General features: G+C 37.8%; 3 protein-coding genes and 2 non-coding genes across 8 annotated transcripts in view; 3 read left to right on the top strand and 2 right to left on the bottom strand.

Moving 5' to 3' along the window:
* The first annotated feature begins 2,638 nt into the window (after positions 1-2,638).
* On the top strand, positions 2,639-2,710 carry Trnae-uuc (transfer RNA glutamic acid (anticodon UUC)). Its single transcript has one exon. It is a non-coding gene; the product is annotated as a tRNA-Glu (tRNA).
* A 160-nt stretch (positions 2,711-2,870) lies between these two features.
* Positions 2,871-2,942, top strand: Trnap-cgg (transfer RNA proline (anticodon CGG)). The gene has a single exon. It is a non-coding gene; the product is annotated as a tRNA-Pro (tRNA).
* Positions 2,943-3,004: 62 nt separating this feature from the next.
* Positions 3,005-5,036, bottom strand: LOC120415995 (mitochondrial-processing peptidase subunit alpha). The gene is made up of 3 exons (XM_039577648.2): positions 4,839-5,036; positions 3,371-4,770; positions 3,005-3,309 (listed from the first exon to the last, which is right to left on the bottom strand). The coding sequence occupies exons 1-3, from the start codon at positions 4,898-4,900 to the stop codon at positions 3,134-3,136; spliced, it is 1,638 nt and encodes a 545-aa protein (XP_039433582.1). The 5' UTR covers positions 4,901-5,036; the 3' UTR covers positions 3,005-3,133.
* Positions 5,037-8,394: 3,358 nt separating this feature from the next.
* LOC120416019 (U4/U6.U5 tri-snRNP-associated protein 2) lies at positions 8,395-10,440 on the top strand. The gene is made up of 3 exons (XM_039577675.2): positions 8,395-8,538; positions 8,605-9,859; positions 9,917-10,440. The coding sequence occupies exons 1-3, from the start codon at positions 8,505-8,507 to the stop codon at positions 10,227-10,229; spliced, it is 1,602 nt and encodes a 533-aa protein (XP_039433609.1). The 5' UTR covers positions 8,395-8,504; the 3' UTR covers positions 10,230-10,440.
* Positions 10,441-14,987: 4,547 nt separating this feature from the next.
* The window catches only part of LOC120415969 (nuclear hormone receptor HR78), a 30,149-nt gene continuing 26,363 nt past the window's right edge, over positions 14,988-18,773 (bottom strand). For all 4 annotated transcript variants that reach the window (XM_039577615.2, XM_039577614.2, XM_039577618.2 and 1 more), the window contains exons 4-5: positions 15,911-16,188; positions 14,988-15,850 (exon numbers count right to left, since the gene is read on the bottom strand). In XM_039577615.2, the coding sequence (XP_039433549.1) occupies positions 15,399-15,850; positions 15,911-16,188 (730 nt within the window). In that variant the 3' untranslated portion in view covers positions 14,988-15,398. The remainder of the gene's footprint in view (positions 15,851-15,910; positions 16,189-18,773) is intronic.

The raw sequence follows: 18,773 nt of genomic DNA, 5'->3' as shown, positions 1-18,773 counted from the left end.
ATATAGAAGTTTTAACATCTTTAAATCTTTAAATTTAAGATTTTAGATTTTTCTTTCATTTTAGAATTTTAAAATCATTTTTTATTTATTTTTGAATTCTTGTTTTTTTGATAATATTTAAATAATTTAGAATATTTTGATCTTTAGTTTTAAGTTTTCTAATCTGTTGCTGTAGATTATTATTACAGATTTCCAAATTTTATAATTTTAAGAGTTTTAGTAATTTTTAAATTTAAATTAACTTTGATTTTTTTTAAAAAAAATTACCCGCGAATCACAAGTACACGCACTATCGTAAATTTTTAATCTATTAGACTTGGTCGGCCTTGTGAGGAAGCTAATTCGTAATAAAATATATTTAGATACGATAGTTTCCCAAAAAACGCTGGCTATAGATGATCGAGTATACACTGTAAAAAGAATTTTCAACTTAAAACCATGTAATAAAAATCGTAATTGGGTAATAGGTTTTTAAGGATACAGTCCACACTCGATTATCCGAAGGCCTTGGCAAAATTTCACTTCGGATAGTCGAATCACGAAATATTTTTTTTTCATTGTCTTATTTTTAATTGTTGAGTTTTAGTATGATCCTTCAACTACTCTAAAGCTATTTAGAACTTTTAAATCCAAGATGGCGGCCAAAATGGCTATGCTGAAATATTGAAAAAATACATTTTTTTAATTTTGCAGACAATCAACCATTCAAATTTGACTGAAATGGGGTCGCAGAAACATTTTCAAATATGTACTTTTTTCTCACAATTTATACTATTTTGCTCCAAATTTATCAATTAAATATGAATATGTTACATCCAAGTAGGCCGGTCAGGCCTCGCTCTTCAGATTGTCATTCCGTTGTTAGCAACCGAGCAAACCAGACGCAATAAACGTTAGTTTCTTTTTGTAACTGGTCTTTCATTACGTGTCCACCCCGGACACTACATTGGCGACGAGGATTCCAAGCCGGACCCGGAAGCATGGCGGATGTGCAGCAAGCGATTCTGCAGATCACTCAGATCCTGCAAAAGCTCACTTCCGCAGCACCGGCACCAGTCAACACGGAGCAAATCCTGGAAAACCTGTCAGCAAACATCGCAGAGTTTTCTTTCGATCCTGACAACGACGTGACCTTCGGAAGCTGGTTCCAGCGCTACGAGAGCCTTTTCGAGGAGGATGCGGGTAAGCTGGACGATGCTGCCAAGGTGCGACTCCTGCTGAGGAAGCTGGACACGCCGTCTCACAGTCGTTACGTAAACTACATCCTTCCAACGCTGCCGAGGGATGTGTCGTTTGCTGATACCATAGCAACGCTGAAGAAAATTTTCGGTGCCCAAACTTCAACTTTCAACAAGCGCTACCGATGTCTACAATTGACCAAATCCGATGCCGACGACATCATCGCTTACGGAGGGAAGGTCAACCGTGCGTGTGAGGACTTCGACTTCAAAAAGCTGAAAATTGAGCAGTTCAAGTGTTTGATTTTTGTCTGCGGACTTCAAGCTCCGCACTATGCAGACATTCGTGCCAGACTTCTCTCACGCATCGAAGCCGAAACCGCGGGCAACCCGGTAAGCCTCCAGACACTCATCGACGAATTTCAACGCTACGCCAACCTCAAGGCGGACACCACGCTGATTGGACGACCATCAAGTTCAGCACAAGCGGTTCACGCGGTCCAGGAGGGCCCAAAAGCAGACCATCGTGCTCAGCGCTCATCAAGAAAGGACTCCAAAACGCCTCCCTATCCCTGCTGGAAATGCGGTCAGATGCACTTCGTCCGCAACTGCCCTTTTTCGGAACACGTGTGCCATACCTGCAATCGCGTTGGCCACAAAGAGGGGTATTGCAGGTGTGTGTCCGGATCTTCGAGCGCGTCCACATCCACCAGCAGCTCCTCGTCCGAGCAGGACGAGCATCCAGTCAAGTTGAAGAAAGCGCCCAAGAAGCAGCCCAAGGTCAACTCCAGAGGTGTCTTCGTGGTGAACCACATCGCTTCCAGACCAAGTTCAATGCAACATCAAGAGCTCCAGCTTAATCACGAACCATCTCCGTCCACGGCCAAGCAGAGTCTCAAGCCCGGGGACATTGTCTTCACTCGGGTTCATCGAGGAAACTCCCGGCGGTGGAGGTCAGCAAAGGTCGTCGAACGAGTCGGAGACGAAACTTACAACGTTTTTCTCGAGGACTGCCGTCGCGTGGTCCGGCGTTCCGTTGCGAAGTTGAAGACTCAAAGCCCGAAGATCTTTCCGCCAGCCCAGCTGCCTCCTCTTACCATCTTGTTGGAGGATTTCGGACTGTCTGCTCGTACAGTACCTACCGCTACCACACCCAATCTGGAAGACGAGATGACCAAATCTGCCGATCACTCAAGCGACGAAGCTGAAGAAGTTGTTCCATCGCAGTCGGCGACCGGATATCTCCAGCGACTCTTTCGCTTCAATCCACTCCGTACAGGATGGCTTAAGGGGGGAGATGTTACATCCAAGTAGGCCGGTCAGGCCTCGCTCTTCAGATTGTCATTCCGTTGTTAGCAACCGAGCAAACCAGACGCAATAAACGTTAGTTTCTTTTTGTAACTGGTCTTTCATTACGTGTCCACCCCGGACACTACAGAATATATTAATCTCATTTTATATCCCATATGGTCTAGTGGCTAGGATATCTGGCTTTCACCCAGAAGGCCCGGGTTCGATTCCCGGTATGGGAAATATTTTACAGCAGTACTTAAACTCGAATCAAGGAATTTTGATAAAATTTTGATTTAAATAAATCATTCGCTTTTTGTAAAATTGTTTCTCAAAAAATAATTTCTTTAGGCGACCTCTGCAAAATAATATGATTTCGTCGAAGCTCATTCGTCAATAACTGGCTCGTTGGTCTAGGGGTATGATTCTCGCTTCGGGTGCGAGAGGTCCCGGGTTCAAATCCCGGACGAGCCCGCGACTCTCCTCATTCACACGGAGTGGGAAAGTTCTTTTTTGCTCATGACCGCATAACACGCTTCTTCGTTCCAATAGTTCCAATTTATTTATCTCTCTTCTTTAATAGCTAACAAATTTTCTCGACGACATTAAAATCTAACGCTTACTCACAGGTTGATAAATTTTACGCAGTCTGACTGCGCTGCTGCTCATCGGAACAGCGAGAGCCGCCGGTTGCCGGGCAGTCGCCCCTCGCCGCCGGCCAGCGCCGTCTGGATGTCCTTGACGTCGGGAATGCCCTTGATTTCTCCGCGTGCGGCCAGTGCCGGCGGCGACGCCAGGAATCGCTTGGCCACGTTCTGGATGTCCTCGGCGGTGATTTTCTCTGCAAAATTCAAGTTTGGGGTGGTGAAAAAGTGGGGTTGTTTTGAGAGTTTTGTTCTTACCGATCTCCTGGATGAAATGCTCGGGCCGTCTCCGCTCGCCGGTGGCCAACACTTGGCGTCCAATGTCCTCGAAGACGACGGGGCGCGCTTCCAGGTTCATCAGCAGCATGGACTGGAGCTGGGTTTTGGCGCGGCGAAGTTCCTGGTCGCCGGGTCGGCCCTGCATCGCGTACAGTTCCCGCGTGATGACCTCGACGAGACTCTTGACGTGGGTGGGCGGTGCCGTGGCGTGGATGCAAAACAGACCGGAATCGCCGTACGCGTGGTTGTACGCCGTGGCGCTGTACATCCAGTGGTACCGGTTGAGGACGTTCGTGTAGAGCCGAGTGTACATGCCCTTGCCCGGGCCTCCGGCGGAGAAGGAACCGCCACCGCCCATCATGATGTTCAGCACGCAGGCCGCGATGAAGTCTTTGTCCTGGTGGGAGCAACCTTTGAGACCGATCACGACGTGGGCCAGCTCGGGAAGACCGACAGCGGCGTACACCGGGATGGCACATTCCTCCAGTTTGGATCCTCCGGTGTACTGCGCGATCGAAGTGTCCACTCCGGTCGGATTTTTAGCGTGAACCTTCTCCGACTCCCAAGTGGCCGATCCCTCGACGAAGAAACGCTCCGCCAAACGGACCAGCTCATCGTGAGGAACGCCAACCCCAGCCAAAACCATCCGATCCGGTGTGTGATGATGGCGCAGGTAAGTCAACAGCATGTTCCGGTCGATTTGATCCGCCGTCTTCAACGGACACAGTTTCGGCAATCCCAGCGTGTTGTCCCGGAACCCGGCCGCGTGGATCATGTCCATCAGAATCGGCTCCTGCTCGGGCCTCATCCCCAGCGTCTCGAGCTCAAACTTGACCGTCTGCCGGGCAAACTCCACCTCTTCATTGGCCAACCGCGGCCGCAGCACCACATCCGCCAATATCCTCGTAACGGCCTCAACTCCGCGACTGTCCGCACTCGCCGCATACACAAACGTGTCCCGCGAGCTCTGACAATCGCAAATCCCCCCATGCTTCTCCAACTCCTTAAAGATCACGTCCTTCTCCCCGAAGCTGGCCGTCGACTGAAACGCCAACTTCTCCAAAAAGTGCGAAATCCCGCTCGGATAAGCCAACTCGTACCGCGGCCCCGAATCAATCACCACCCCAACCGTACAAAACTGCCCAAACCGGTTCTCCGACGCCACCCGCAACCCGTTCGAAAGGCGCGTAACCTGCGTCACGTTGCTCTGGTCCCCGGGCCTCGCATACTGCACCGGTCCCAAGTCCGGAACCGGCTGCGACAGCGGCGGCAACGCCGTCACCACCTCCTTCGACGGAACGTTCACCGTAGGCCCATCCGGAACGCTGGCCCGGCCACCCTCGACCGGACCGCTGACGTAAGGCCGAACGCTGGTGTAACTGCGGAACAACAACAAGAAAAGATTAGAGACACATTTTCGAGGTTACAGCTTCTCGGATCTTCTTACCATTTGTTCAGGAATATCCGCCGGGCGAAGGCCTGCGCGGTACCGAGGGGCAACGAGAGCATGTTGCGGTGCTGGCGGGAGCAAGATTTGAAGACTTTTTAGCCGGATTTTGTGCGATTTTATGACGAAATTTGATGTTCTGAAAATCAACTACGGCCGCAGGATTTGGAAGTCGCAGATCGAGTTTGACAGATGGGTGATGGTGAATCTCGCGGTGGACGAAATGAACTTGGCAGTGTCGCCAAACGGAGTTGCAGAGTTCATTTCTAGTGAAACGTTTGAAAATGGACTAACAATAACAAAAATAAATACAAAAATGCAAAAATATAAAAATACAAAAATACAAAAATACAAAAATACTAAAAAAAATATAATACAAAAATTCAAAAATACTAAAATACTAAAATACAAAATACTAAAATACTAAAATACTAAAATACTAAAATACTAAAATACTAAAATACTAAAATACTAAAATACTAAAATACTAAAATACTAAAATACTAAAATACTAAAATACTAAAATACTAAAATACTAAAATACTAAAATACTAAAATACTAAAATACTAAAATACTGAAATACTAAAATACTAAAATACTGAAATACTAAAATACTAAAATACTAAAATACTAAAATACTAAAATACTAAAATACTAAAATACTAAAATACTAAAATACTAAAATACTAAAATACTAAAATACTAAAATACTAAAATACTAAAATACTAAAATACTAAAATACTAAAATACTAAAAAACTTAAATACTAAAATACCAAAATACCAAAATACTAAAATACTAAAATACTTAAATACTAAAATACCAAAATACTAAAATACTAAAATAGAAAAATACAAAAATAAACGGAAATACAACTTCAAAAATCAAAAAATTAGAAAAAATCAAATTTACAGAAGTTTAAAAAAAAATACTAAAATACAAAAATACAAAAATACTAAAATACTAAAATACTAAAATACTAAAATACTAAAATACTAAAATACTAAAATACTAAAATACTAAAATACTAAAATACTAAAATACTAAAATACTAAAATACTAAAATACTAAAATACTAAAATACTAAAATACTAAAATACTAAAATACTAAAATACTAAAATACTAAAATACTAAAATACTAAAATACTAAAATACTAAAATACTAAAATACTAAAATACTAAAATACTAAAATACTAAAATACTAAAATACTAAAATACTAAAATACTAAAATACTAAAGAACTAAAATACTAAAATACTAAAAAACTAAAGTACTAAAATACTAAAATACTAAAATACTAAAATACTAAAATACTAAAATACTAAAATACTAAAATACTAAAATACTAAAATACTAAAATACTAAAATACTAAAATACTAAAATACTAAAATACTAAAATACTAAAATACTAAAATACTAAAATACTAAAATACTAAAATACTAAAATACTAAAATACTAAAATACTAAAATACTAAAATACTAAAATACTAAAATACTAAAATACTAAAATACTGAAATAGAAAAATAAACGGAAATACAACTTTCAAAATTTCAAAATAATCCGAAAACAAAAAAATCGATAACCATTAAATTCCAAAAAAATCTGAAATTAAAAAAATCTAAGGTAATTAAAAAGTTCCATATAATTTAGAATTACCTAAATCTTCAACAAATTAAGAGAGATAAATTGGAGATAAACATCTGTCATTTAAAAAAAAATCAGTTTTAAGTTTTTGTTTTTATTTTTTATTTGTTAATCTTGGAATTTTTGGTAATGTTTGCACTCACCAACATGAGCAGACATCCAAAGATCTAAGAAATACGCATTCAAAACTTAGCTCCCGACTGGTGTCGACAGATTTTTTCTTCTACGGGCCAATACGCACCTCCCAAGAAAATGGGTCAAGCTATGGCTTTACGAACAGCAGAACAAAGGAGAGGGAACGATTTCTTGGAGCTTTTCTTTACCTTATCTGGCTTACTTTCGCTGCTGCTGCTGTCCATTTGACTTGAACATGAACTCGAGGGCAAACTCGGTGGGAATCAAATCGGGTAGCAAATTGTTGAACTTTCGACATTTTGGAAAAATAACAATGGCCAAAATAAAAAAAAATACAAATTTTTCCCCTGCCATGCCCACATTTAGCGGCAAATTTGTTGGATTTTGCATTGTATTATTTTTTAAATCTTTTGAGCGCTTCCCAAACACGGATGGCAATGTCAAGTACCAGTGTAGGTCACGAAAAAGAGGGGAAGTTGTGGGCCGGAACGAAAAATCAATGTATGCAGGTGCATCATTCACGTCTCAGACGTCGGACCGGCCAGAACTCCAGAGAAGCAGCGGCAGTAGGAGTAAAAGTTTCGAACCGTGTGGTAGTCGCGCAGGATGGTGTGGAACTGCCCAAAATAACCGCATGCGCAGCATCCATCGTGGCACATCATTCATCGCTGGACGAAACACCTTTCGGTTGCAGCCTGATGCCAAGAATGAGACCTGCGACGAACGCCATCATCCAACATAAATCGATAATTTTTAGGGCCATAATTTTTTTCACTTAAGAGTTATTCTATAATAATTTTTCTACTATCGAAGACGGTAAAGTTGCAAAGGTAATCGCTTCGAAATAACGTACTTAATTTCATCACCCGTCTATGAACTTATTCCGCAAATCTAGCTTAATCCTCAAAGCTAAGATAGAAATTCCAGGTCCCATTCCCATATTCAAACTTCACGTCAAGAGTTTTTTTTTGAATAGGTCCTTAAACATATGAAAGACAACAGCTTATAACGATGCCAACATTTCAAAAAGCATCATGTACACACCATCCTTTTTGAGAAAAACGCATTTAAATGTTGAGCATCCATTTTCAATTCCCATTTTAATATAAAAGCAAAATAATATGTTCTAATGATAACAAACGATGAAAAATGTTGCTTTCATTGATACCTGCTCATCCAAATTCAATAAAACATTATTTCCGTAATTTCATTTGAGAAAAAACAAACATAACTCCTTTTGAAATCACCAACGTCTATATCACCCTGCTGTCATTGAGGGGGGCGCTTTGTTATGATTCGTTTTTCTTCGCCGAATGTACATGGCGCTTTTTTCATGTTGCTTTTTTTTCGTCACGAGGTTCATGTAGTCTTTTATTTGACAGGTTGACAGGGCTATATAAACAGGAACTGCTGATGGCAGAAATTTTGTTTGTGTTACTTTATTTAAAATCATGATTAAACAGACTTTACTGAAGTAACTTTTGATCATTTTTGGTGGAGAGGTAGCTTATTAGGAGTACTTTCAGAATATGCAATAACCCAGAAAGTGTCAAAGTGTACATGGTGCATTTTGAAATGTTACCGTCGATAAGTCCTTTTCACAAAAAAAAAAACTCTGGACGTAGTCCTACGTCATTCTGGTTTTGCTGGCGACCTAACTATTTTGACTTTTTAATCTGGCACCACGGTTCGAGTTCATCCGACAGAGCGTTCATTTTCCCGAGCTGTCACTCTTCGTCACTGATGCGGTTTTGTAAACAACAAACTTTTCGGCTTGTTTTGTACGTTTACGGACGGTTTCGAGTTTCGAGACCGGTTATTTTACAAATTTGGCCAGATTTTCCGTTCAAAAGTGTTTAATTTTGTGCATTCTGACTAGCCATGGCCGACGCTCACAAGCGTAAAAAGGAATCCGGTGAGTTTGTTGATTATTTCTTGTGTTTTGAAGAGTTTGAGTGAAACTAACCTCCAAATTTTGTAGATGTTTCGGGACCGGTTCGGGGCTCTCCGGTGAAGCGTCCCCGGCTGGAGGACATCGGGCCGGAGGATGACGACGAGGACGAGCAGAAGCCGAAGGTGAAGGTCGATCCGGCGCAGGCGGCGAACCGGTCCAAGCAGTGCCCGTATCTGGACACGATCAATCGGCATCTGCTGGACTTTGACTTTGAGAAGCTGTGCTCGGTGTCGTTGACCCGGATCAACGTGTACGCGTGCCTGGTGTGCGGCAAGTACTTTCAGGGGAGGGGGACCAACACCCACGCTTACACGCACTCGGTGGCGGAGGCTCATCATGTGTTTTTGAATTTGCAAACGTTGAAGTTTTACTGTTTGCCGGACAATTACGAGATTATCGATTCTTCGCTGGACGATATCAAGTACGTGCTGAATCCGGTGTTCAGTCAACGGGATATACGGAATTTGGACAAGGAGGACCAGAAGATGTCGCGGACGGTGGACGGGACGATTTATGCGCCGGGAATCGTGGGCATGAACAACATTAAGGCGAACGATTACTGTAACGTGATTCTGCAGTCGCTGTCGCACGTGAAGCCGATTCGGGACTTTTTCCTGATTGAGAAGAATTACGCCAACACCAAGAGACCGCCGGGAGACACGGCTTTCACGCTGGTTCAACGGTTTGGGGAGTTGCTGAGGAAGTTGTGGAATCCACGCAACTTCAAAGCCCACGTTTCGCCCCACGAAATGCTCCAGGCCGTGGTGCTGTGGTCCAGCAAGAAGTTCCAGATCACCGAACAAGGCGACCCGATCGAATTCCTCTCCTGGTTCCTGCACAGCCTGCACAAACAACTCCGCGGCAACAAACAGCCCAACTCTTCGGTCGTCAACCGAACCTTCCTCGGCGAGATGAAGATCTACACCCGGAAGCTGCCCCCAACCGAGCTGGACGACGTCCAGAAGCAGCTGCTGCTCGCGACCGACGAGTACCAGGAAAAATCCGAAACTTCGACCTTTCTCTATCTGACGTGCGATCTGCCCGCGACGCCCCTCTTCATCGACGAGTTCAGGGAGAACATCATCCCGCAGGTCAACCTGTACCAGCTGCTGGCCAAATTCAACGCCGTCTCCGAGAAGGAGTACAAAACGTACAAGGAGAACTTCCTGAAGCGCTTCGAGATCACGCGCCTGCCCAAATTTGTCATTTTATACATCAAGCGGTTCACCAAGAACACGTTCTTCCTGGAGAAGAACCCGACGATCGTCAACTTCCCGGTCAAGTGAGTAGCTCGCAATTGAATCGCCCAAACATCAAACTTATTTTAATCCATTTCCAGAAACATCGACTTTGGCGACATCCTGACGGAGGAGAATAAGCGCGCCCACCGCTTCACCAAGTACAACCTGGTGGCGAACATCGTGCACGACGGCGAGCCCAAGTCCGGCACGTACCGGTGCCACGTGCTGCAGAAGAGCACCAACCAGTGGTACGAGATGCAGGACCTGCACGTGACGAGCATCCTGCCGCAGATGATTACGCTGACGGAGGCGTACATTCAGATCTACGAGCAGCAGGAGGAGGAGGATGAGGGTGAAGGGGAAGAAATTCAGGATGTGCCGATGGCGGCCGCGGATGGCAAGCAGCAGTAGGAGGTTTTTTAGGTAATTTCCCTATTTTTTCTTAGTTTTCATTTCACTTGTTGTTCGGCAGTTTTCTTGCAGTGCCGATTGTGTTGGTTCTAAAAATAAGGTTCAATAAATTGTTCACTTTAATGGAGTACCCGATTCGAGTGGTAGTTTGACTGTTCGCTCCAAAGGAATACATTGTTCACTACCAATCGCGTCGGGTACTCAATTAGATAGTTAACCTATGCGACAAAAAGTGGTACATTATTGAAATAAGGAAATTTGAGAAAACCCATTGAGCTTGTTGAACTGTTTACAAGCCAGAATTGCAACATTTAAACAAAAAAAAAAAAAAAAAAACAATGGAGTATGCATTATCAACCGTACAGTTCAGTATTATGCAGTCATAAGTTTTCAAAAATGTAAGATTTGACGAAAATAGAAGAAATTTTAAATTGATTTCAGTTGATTGCACTTAAATTTCCATTTAAAATTTAAGCTCTTATGAAAAAAATCTGGGTTTTTCTGAGTGACAACAATTTTAAATAAAATTAGTTTTTTTTTTAATTTTCTAGATTGTTAGATTTTGATGATTGTTAATGTTTTAATATCTTTTTGTATTTTTTGATTTTATTATTTTTTATAGTTTTGATTTCGTGCCAAACATTTCATCAGGGCCAAACATTTCAAAAATCGCGATTGAGAATATCGCTATTTTTATTATAAAATTTTAAACTTTTGGATTTGTAGATTTTTTTATTACTTTTTTTTTGGATTTATGTTGGTTTTTAATTTCTGGTATTTTTTAAACTATGTTAAATTCTTTTAATTTTTATAATTTTTGCTGATTTTTTTTTGTAGATTAAAAAATACCATCAGTCAAGCTTCTTTTTCAAATAGGAAATAAAAAAATGGTCTAGTTTTCGCCAGCGATTTCCTCGAATCGCTTTTTTGTGGTTGTAACAAAACAAAAAAAAAATAAAAAAAAAACACAAAAAATACAAAGATAAAAAATCCTTTTAACGGTGCACAGCAACCAGAACTTTTGCACCCCGATTTTTGTTGCAGACTTTTTAGTATCTTTAAAACTACGGGTACTATCGAAATATTTTTTAATTCTTCCCCTAAAATACTGTCCACAAAGTAATTTACAACAAAGTTTCACTAATTTTACAATCCCGTAGTTGCAGGATTGGGTCCGTAAGTTTGACAATTTTGGAATAAGAAGACAACAACATAAGAAAACATAAGAATTTAAATAATAAAAAAGTCAAAGAAATCTTAAAATTTATAAATTGAAAATAAAAATCATATATAAAAAAAAATACAAAAAACTATTTTTTTACAAAATATTTTAACAAATAAAAAACAATAAAAAAAACCAAAATTCAAAAATAAAATAAAACATAAAAAAAATTGAAAAAGATCGAATCGCGGTTTTTGGTTTTGTGCCGTAATGATATATTTGGCACTTTATTAAAACATAAAAAAAACTAAAAAAAAAAACAAAAAGATAAAAACATTATACATTCAAAAAATCATCAATATCTAAAATTCTTATATAAAAAAATCGGATAAAAAATCTGCTCAAAAATAATAATAATTAAAAGAATTAAAAATAATTAAAAAATATCAGAAACAGAAACATTAAATATCCAAAAATTTAAAAATTGAGTTAAAAAAAATTGTTATTTAAAAAGTTTCAAAAATTAAAAGAAAAAAAATAGCGGTTTTTGGGTTTGCGCCCTGGTAAAATGTTAAGCACAAAATCAAAACTAAAAAAAAAATCAGAAAAATTACAAAAAAAAGAAAATATCTAAAAATTAATAAAATGAAATTAAAAAAAATTAATGATTAAAAAGTCAACAAAATCCTTAAAATCATACATTGAAAATAAACAAAAAATAAGGAATAAAAAAATTAACAACAAATTTAACGAATTAAAAACAATTGAAAAATTATCAAATCAATAAATTTAAAACTAACACTATAAATTCTATAAAAAACTAATAAAAAAAATAAAAAATCCGAAAAATTTCAAAAAGAATAATTGAAAGAAGTGCAATTTTCTCGAGTCGTGGTTTTCAGTTTTGTGCCCTTATGAAATATTTAGCACTAAATTAAAACATTAAAAAAAGTAAAAAAAAAATCAAGAATAAAAAAATCAAAAAGATAAAAACTTAAATTAAAAAAAAACCAAATGATTGAAACAATCTTTACAATCTGAAAATTCATAAAATTGAAAAAATATATAAGATAAAAAAATCTACAAAAAACTGCAAACTTGAACAACATAAAATAAAAATCAAAAGCAATTAAAAATATCAGAAATTAAAAACAAATATTCAAATCCAATAAATTAAAAAAATAGGGTTTAAAAAATTAAAAGAAAAATAGTAATATTCTCGAATCGTGGTTATTGATGTTGTGCCCTGATGAAATGTTTGGCACGAAATCAAAACAAAAAAAAAGAATTAAAAATCAAAAAACTACAAAATGTTAAAAATCTAAAATTAAAAAAAAATGTAATTAAAAAAACGGAGTGGTTTAAAAAACAAAAAAAAAATCATGAAATTCAATAAAAAATCTGATATTCATATCAAATATTTACAGAAAAACTGCAAATTTATGCAACAAATCAAATGAATTAAAAACAATAAAAAAAACATCTAAAAATGAAAAATCAAAATTATAAATCTAAAAAAAACAAAGTTTCCAAAAATCCTGAAACAAATAAAGATTAACAACAAAAAAAAAAAAAATGAAAAATGTGCAATTTTCTCGAATCGCAGTCTGTGGTTTTGTGTCTTAATGAAATGTTTGGTATGAAATCAAAACATTAATAAATAAATAAAAACATTATTCATTAAAAAATCTTAGTGATTAAAACAATCATCAAAATCTGAAATTCATAAAGTTAAAAAAAAATCAGATTCAAATAGTTTAAAAATAACAGAAATTAAAAATAAACATTAAAAATTAAACCATAACAAATCTAAAATTCAAAAAGTTTAAAAAATTCAAACAAAAATAGCGATATCTCAATCGCGGATTTGGGCCCTGATCAAAAGTTTGGCACAAAATCAAAACTAAAAAAATAAAAATCAGAAAACTTAAAAAATAAAAAAAAATAACTATAAAAATTTAAAATATTAAAGAAATAAAAAAAATAAAAAAAATCAGCATGATTAAAAGTCAACAAAATCAAAATAAACAAAAAAAAAGAGATATTAAAAAATATGTAAGAAACTATTAATTTTAACAACAAATTAAACGGATTGAAAACAATATTAAAATTTATCAAAAAATTAAAAATCCAAAAAATAATAAAAAAATTAAAAGAACCCTAAAAAAAATCAAAAAGATAAAAACATTATTAATTATGTATATAAAAATCACAACCAAATAAAAAATCAAAAATAAAAAAAAATCATAAAATTAAAAAAATCAGATAAAAAATCTACAAAAAACCGAAAAATTCAACAAAAAAATTACAAAAATTTAAAGAACAAAGCATAAAAATAAAAGATAAGATTAAAAAAAGAACTAAAAAACGGCGATTTTTTCAAATTGCGGTTTTAGGTTTTATGCCATAATAAAATGTTTAGCTAGAAATCAAAACATTAAAAAAAACAATCATAATTTTGCGGCGATTCTTCCGATTAATTTTCCTCGATTAAATATTCGGATTACGACAGTTAGGGGAACAGCATCTAATTAAAGCGTGCCTCTAATGTTGGCAGGTCAGAACTTTGACATTCAATTAAAGCTAATTAAAAGCGTTTTCAACTGAAATCGAGTGATAAATAGCTCAATAAGAAGTGAGCAAGCAAGTTTCTATCAAAAGTTTTACAAAATTAGCTGTTTAAATAGTGAAAATCAGCAAATTGGATGGAGTTAAGAGCGAGAGCTTAACCTGCCAAACATACGAGAATTTCCCCTATCTAAAGCCAAATCCAAAAACAAATTCTATACATTTCTTTAGTAAGAAAAAAAAATATAAAAAAATGCAGAAAAAAAAATTAAAAAATTTCAAAATAATAAAAAATCGAAAGATTGATATTAAATTTAAAAAAAAATAAAAATTCAGATATTAAAAAAATAATAAAAAAACTAAAAAAAATCAACAAAAAAGAAGTAAAATAAAAATAAAAATCTTATTTTTTTTGCCCCAAACGTTTAGAATTCTAGGCATGAATCGCCCCCCCACGGTGCCAAAACTCTGCAATCTATTGTTGAAAAAACGGAGTTTTTTTTAAGATAACAAATTTGATTACGGTATTTATAGGACTGGATCAAATTTGATTTGCACCCCGGCCGTGGAGACGTCCTAAAGAATTTAAAGGGAATAATTTTGGACAAATAAATAACGACGCTGTTTGATATAAATATATAACTAAATTTATTTTCTTAACGCGTTAACACATTATTAATTGTATATTCATTGAATGAATAAATGAAAAAAACCTATCGTTTTATATTCAATCTGCGCACTTTAACTACGCGCGTGAGTCTTCTTTAGCACACTCACTTGAAAAACAACAGTCTTGAAGGGAGAATTATTCGCCATTCCATTTTCGAATAAACTTTTCTTCATTTCAACATGCGCGCCTTCAACGAGGGGAAACCTAACTTTATTTCTTTTCTGCTGCCTCCGCAGGTACTGCACTTTCCGTTTTTTATTATTTTCTATTCTACGCGATTATGCCTTTTGTTTAAGTAGAAAACTGCTTTTAACTTGTGTTTGCTTTGTCTGATATGAGCTGACGACTTACTTTCTAATTTGTAGTCTGTGTGTGTGTGGGTTTTGTGAGTTTTTTTTTTTGTGGGAAAGTCTGTAAGTTTTTCTAACAATAATACTTGGGTACTTGCTCTAGTTGCTAGTTTTAGCTTAACTTTTAAGTTTGCTTATTACAAAAATCGTTAATGCAATTTGCTCTTTCTTTTTGTTTTCTTCGTTTTAACAACCCTACGTAAGTATATGTAAAAACCTTCAGTTTGCAGACTTTGGAAGAGACGTTTTTTTTCTAGCTTTGCTGTTTTCATTAAATTGTTTGCTTTTCTTGCATCTTTTCAACAGTCAATCAGTCAAATTGTTTTTAATAATAAGATCCATCTCTCTCTCTCGTTCTAGGCCCTCTCGGTGGTCATCAGTCATCAACAATACTATATCAAAAGATGAGGGGGTTGAAATCAATCGTCACTGTCCATGCCGCCTCCGGCACTCACGGCCACCGCCGCCGGCGCATAGTTCCGCACCAGTCCGGCGAACGTGGCCGCCCCGTCGTTCGTCTGCAGAATGTACGTCAGCACGCTCTCGATCTGCACCTGCCCGATCAGGTTGCTGAAGAACAGATCCTCGAGGTCGCGCTTCGAGTTGAGCGCCCTCAGCGTGGGCAACTTCATCAGGATCGTGACGAGCCGCTGCTCGGAGTTTTGCCGCTGGCGTCGCTTCTGCTGGTGCCGGCTCGACGTCTCGTAATAGCTGTCCTCGTCCTCTTCGTCGTCCTCGCGGATGTTCTCCTCACTCCCGGCGGCCATCAGCCGGCTGTGCTTGGCGCGGTAATACTCGCGGAAGCTGGTAAGTACCATGTCCTGGATCTTCGCCAGATGCTGATTCTTGACGTTGTCCTGCAGAATGTTGTCTAGAACAAGAAAAGAAATAAGACCAAACCTCCAAACAAACACCCCTCCCCAAAACTCACCTGGGTTAAACACGCACAGCAACCGCAGATAGGCAAACTCCTGGTCGGTAAGGTTCAGCTTTTGCAGCTCTCCGACCAGCTCCTGGATGAGCAGCACGTACTTGGTGAGATAGTTGATGATGTCGCTGCCGTACTTTTTGTTCAGGATCAGCGTCTTCATGTACTGGATCAGCGCCAGCATGATGGTGTTGAACGAGAGCTGGCCGCTGGCTTGGGCGAGGCCGATCATGAAAAGTTCGGGCCACGTTTGGCGCAGCAGCTCCGACTGGAAGGAGTCGCTGTGGAAGGGAGAGGGATTTTTTTTTAAATATGGTTTTTTTTCTAAAACTTGATGAATGAATTTTTATTTTAATCGATAACATCAAAAATTTTGACAGCAAAAAAAAATAAAAATAAAGTATTTAGGCCGTTGCGAATATTTTTCAAAGTTTATATCGGTTTGAAAAATCACCTAATTAGCCTATAATTGGTCTGATTTTCAATAAATCAATCAATATTGAAACTTTTGCAAAAAAAAAATAAAAATGTTAAAAAAAAAATGAAATTACAGGCCACGGTTTAAACATTTGAATGAAATAAGTGTTTAAAATGCATTACGCATCATTACAATCCTAAGTTTTATAAATTTCTAAGTACCGACAAAAAAAAAATATTTTTGCGAGAAAAAAAAGTTTTTGCGGTGATGTACATTGGAATTCCATATAAGCACGTGGGAGTCGCTCAACCTGCATTCCTGTCACACATGAGGTCTGCACAGCTGATTCCACGTAGATTTTCCCCGCCAGTTATGACAGGAAACGCTGACAAACGGAATATGTGCCAAAATCATAAGTGGTTTTTAACATATGAAGGGAAATCATCGTGAACTGGAACTGCCGGTCGTTAGCCCGGGTAAAGTGGAAACGTTTAGATGATTGTTGTCCTCTGCTCCCATCTCGCAAAAAGCCATACAGAGAACCATTCCATTCAACCGGCTCCGTGGCTTAATGGTTACGGCTTCTGTCTCCCAAGCAGAAGGTTCAGGGATCAAATCTCGGTTGGTACCTTTGAAATTTGGAATCAGGAATTTGAATATGAATAAAAACTAAAATGAATCAGGTGGGATTCGAACCTCTCACCTTTGGATTAGTGGTCTGGGACGCTAAGTAGTCGGCCATCAGAAGGTTTTCACTCTTGCAGTGAATTGATCCGTAGTTTTGAAACATGTTATTTTCTCATATTAAATACACGCTGATCCCTGATTTGCCTGAAGGGATTGGAAGTCTAAATATAGATCGAGTTTCCTTCAGATGCTTGCTTCTATGTTTAGGCGGGGCCGAACAATGCCCAGCGACCTCGGAATTGGACCGCAAGGAGCTCTGTCATTCTGAAATGGGTCGTTGGAAGCAGCGCGAGGGCTGTCACCACCTAATACCCGGGACTGAGATAAGCTGTATCAGCATTCGGCATATACAAAGTCTGATACAAATTATACTTTCCCATAATTTCGCTACCGGTTAGCGGGTATTGGATTGGACTACACACACACACACACACACACATGTACATTGGAATTCCATATAAGTTCAACATATTTTTAAACGAGCCCAACCATGCTAAATATGATATCCAATGCAGAATAGGTCAGTTTAGATTGTTTTCAGTTGATTAAACTTCTATTTCAATTGAAATTTTCATGTTTTTGAAAAAAATATTGAGGGGGCAACATAAAATTTGAAAAATATTTGCAGCGGCATAAAAATAACTCAAAAATTATAAAATCGTGAGTAATTTTTGAAAAGTTCTAAAAAAAGATAATTTACCTTATTTCACATTTTAGACAAAATTATAAAACTTTTGTAATGTTTTTATTGAAAAGATCAATTCAAGATTCACATAAAGGGACCATCCATAAACCACGTGGACACTTTTTTGGGAATCTTTTACCCCCCCCCCCCCCTTCGTGGACAATTGTCCATACAAAAAAAATCTTTTTTGTATGGATCGTGGACAATCGCCATACCCCCCCCCCCCCCTAAAGTGTCCACGTGGTTTATGGATGGTCCCAAAGCTACATTATTTATTGAAAAGTACTTTTCGATTGCATCAAAGACACGTGAAAGCAATTTCCTCCTTGCAAAATACAAATTTACGGCAAACTGTGGTAGCGCAGGCCAAAAGAGTGCAGAGCTGGTATTTTGTTAGATTCTCTCCTCTCTGAGCGTATTCGTTTGTGACTCGGGTCGACGGACGGAGTAGGCAAAGAAAATCATGAAGTATTTGTATCGCTGTGTGAAGCAATTGTCCAAGGCGTATGCAGCTAGCGGGTCGTGTTCACTCGCGCTCCAGTCGGCAAAGATTCGTTCGGCGATGAGTGAGTGATTTCTGATCTTTGAACCGAAAATCAGGACCCTTGGACAAGACAACGTATTTTTCGTGATTCGATTATCCGAAGTGAAGCCTTTCCGAGGACTTTGAATATGAAAACGGATTTACTTTTTTACAATCGATTACATAATAGAATGAATTTGCACAATAAACTAATTTTGAGATTTTTTGTATATTTCAAAGGATCAAAAACATACCACTTCATAGCTATGACTCTGCAAGGGCAACAATTATTTAGCAGTTATTGCATTTTTTTACATGAATTTTGAAAACTACTTTATAATTTCATAAAGTTCACCGCCTTCGAGATCAATTCACCTAAAGTAACTTTCGTAAAAAAAAGCTATTTGCGTATTTTTTATAGCTTCTAAAAAAATGTAAAAATGCTAACAAATCAAAAGGGTAAAAAGCAATATTACTATCTTTTGAAAAAATAGTCTTGAGTTTAAAATAAAAAAGGAGATCGGAAAAGTTGACGAACGATTAATTTTCGACA

Source organism: Culex pipiens, chromosome 2 (assembly GCF_016801865.2).
Source record: "Culex pipiens pallens isolate TS chromosome 2, TS_CPP_V2, whole genome shotgun sequence".
NCBI lineage: Eukaryota > Metazoa > Arthropoda > Insecta > Diptera > Culicidae > Culex > Culex pipiens.
The sequence above is the reverse complement of the archived record's forward strand: the minus strand, read 5'-3'. Positions and strand labels throughout refer to the sequence as shown.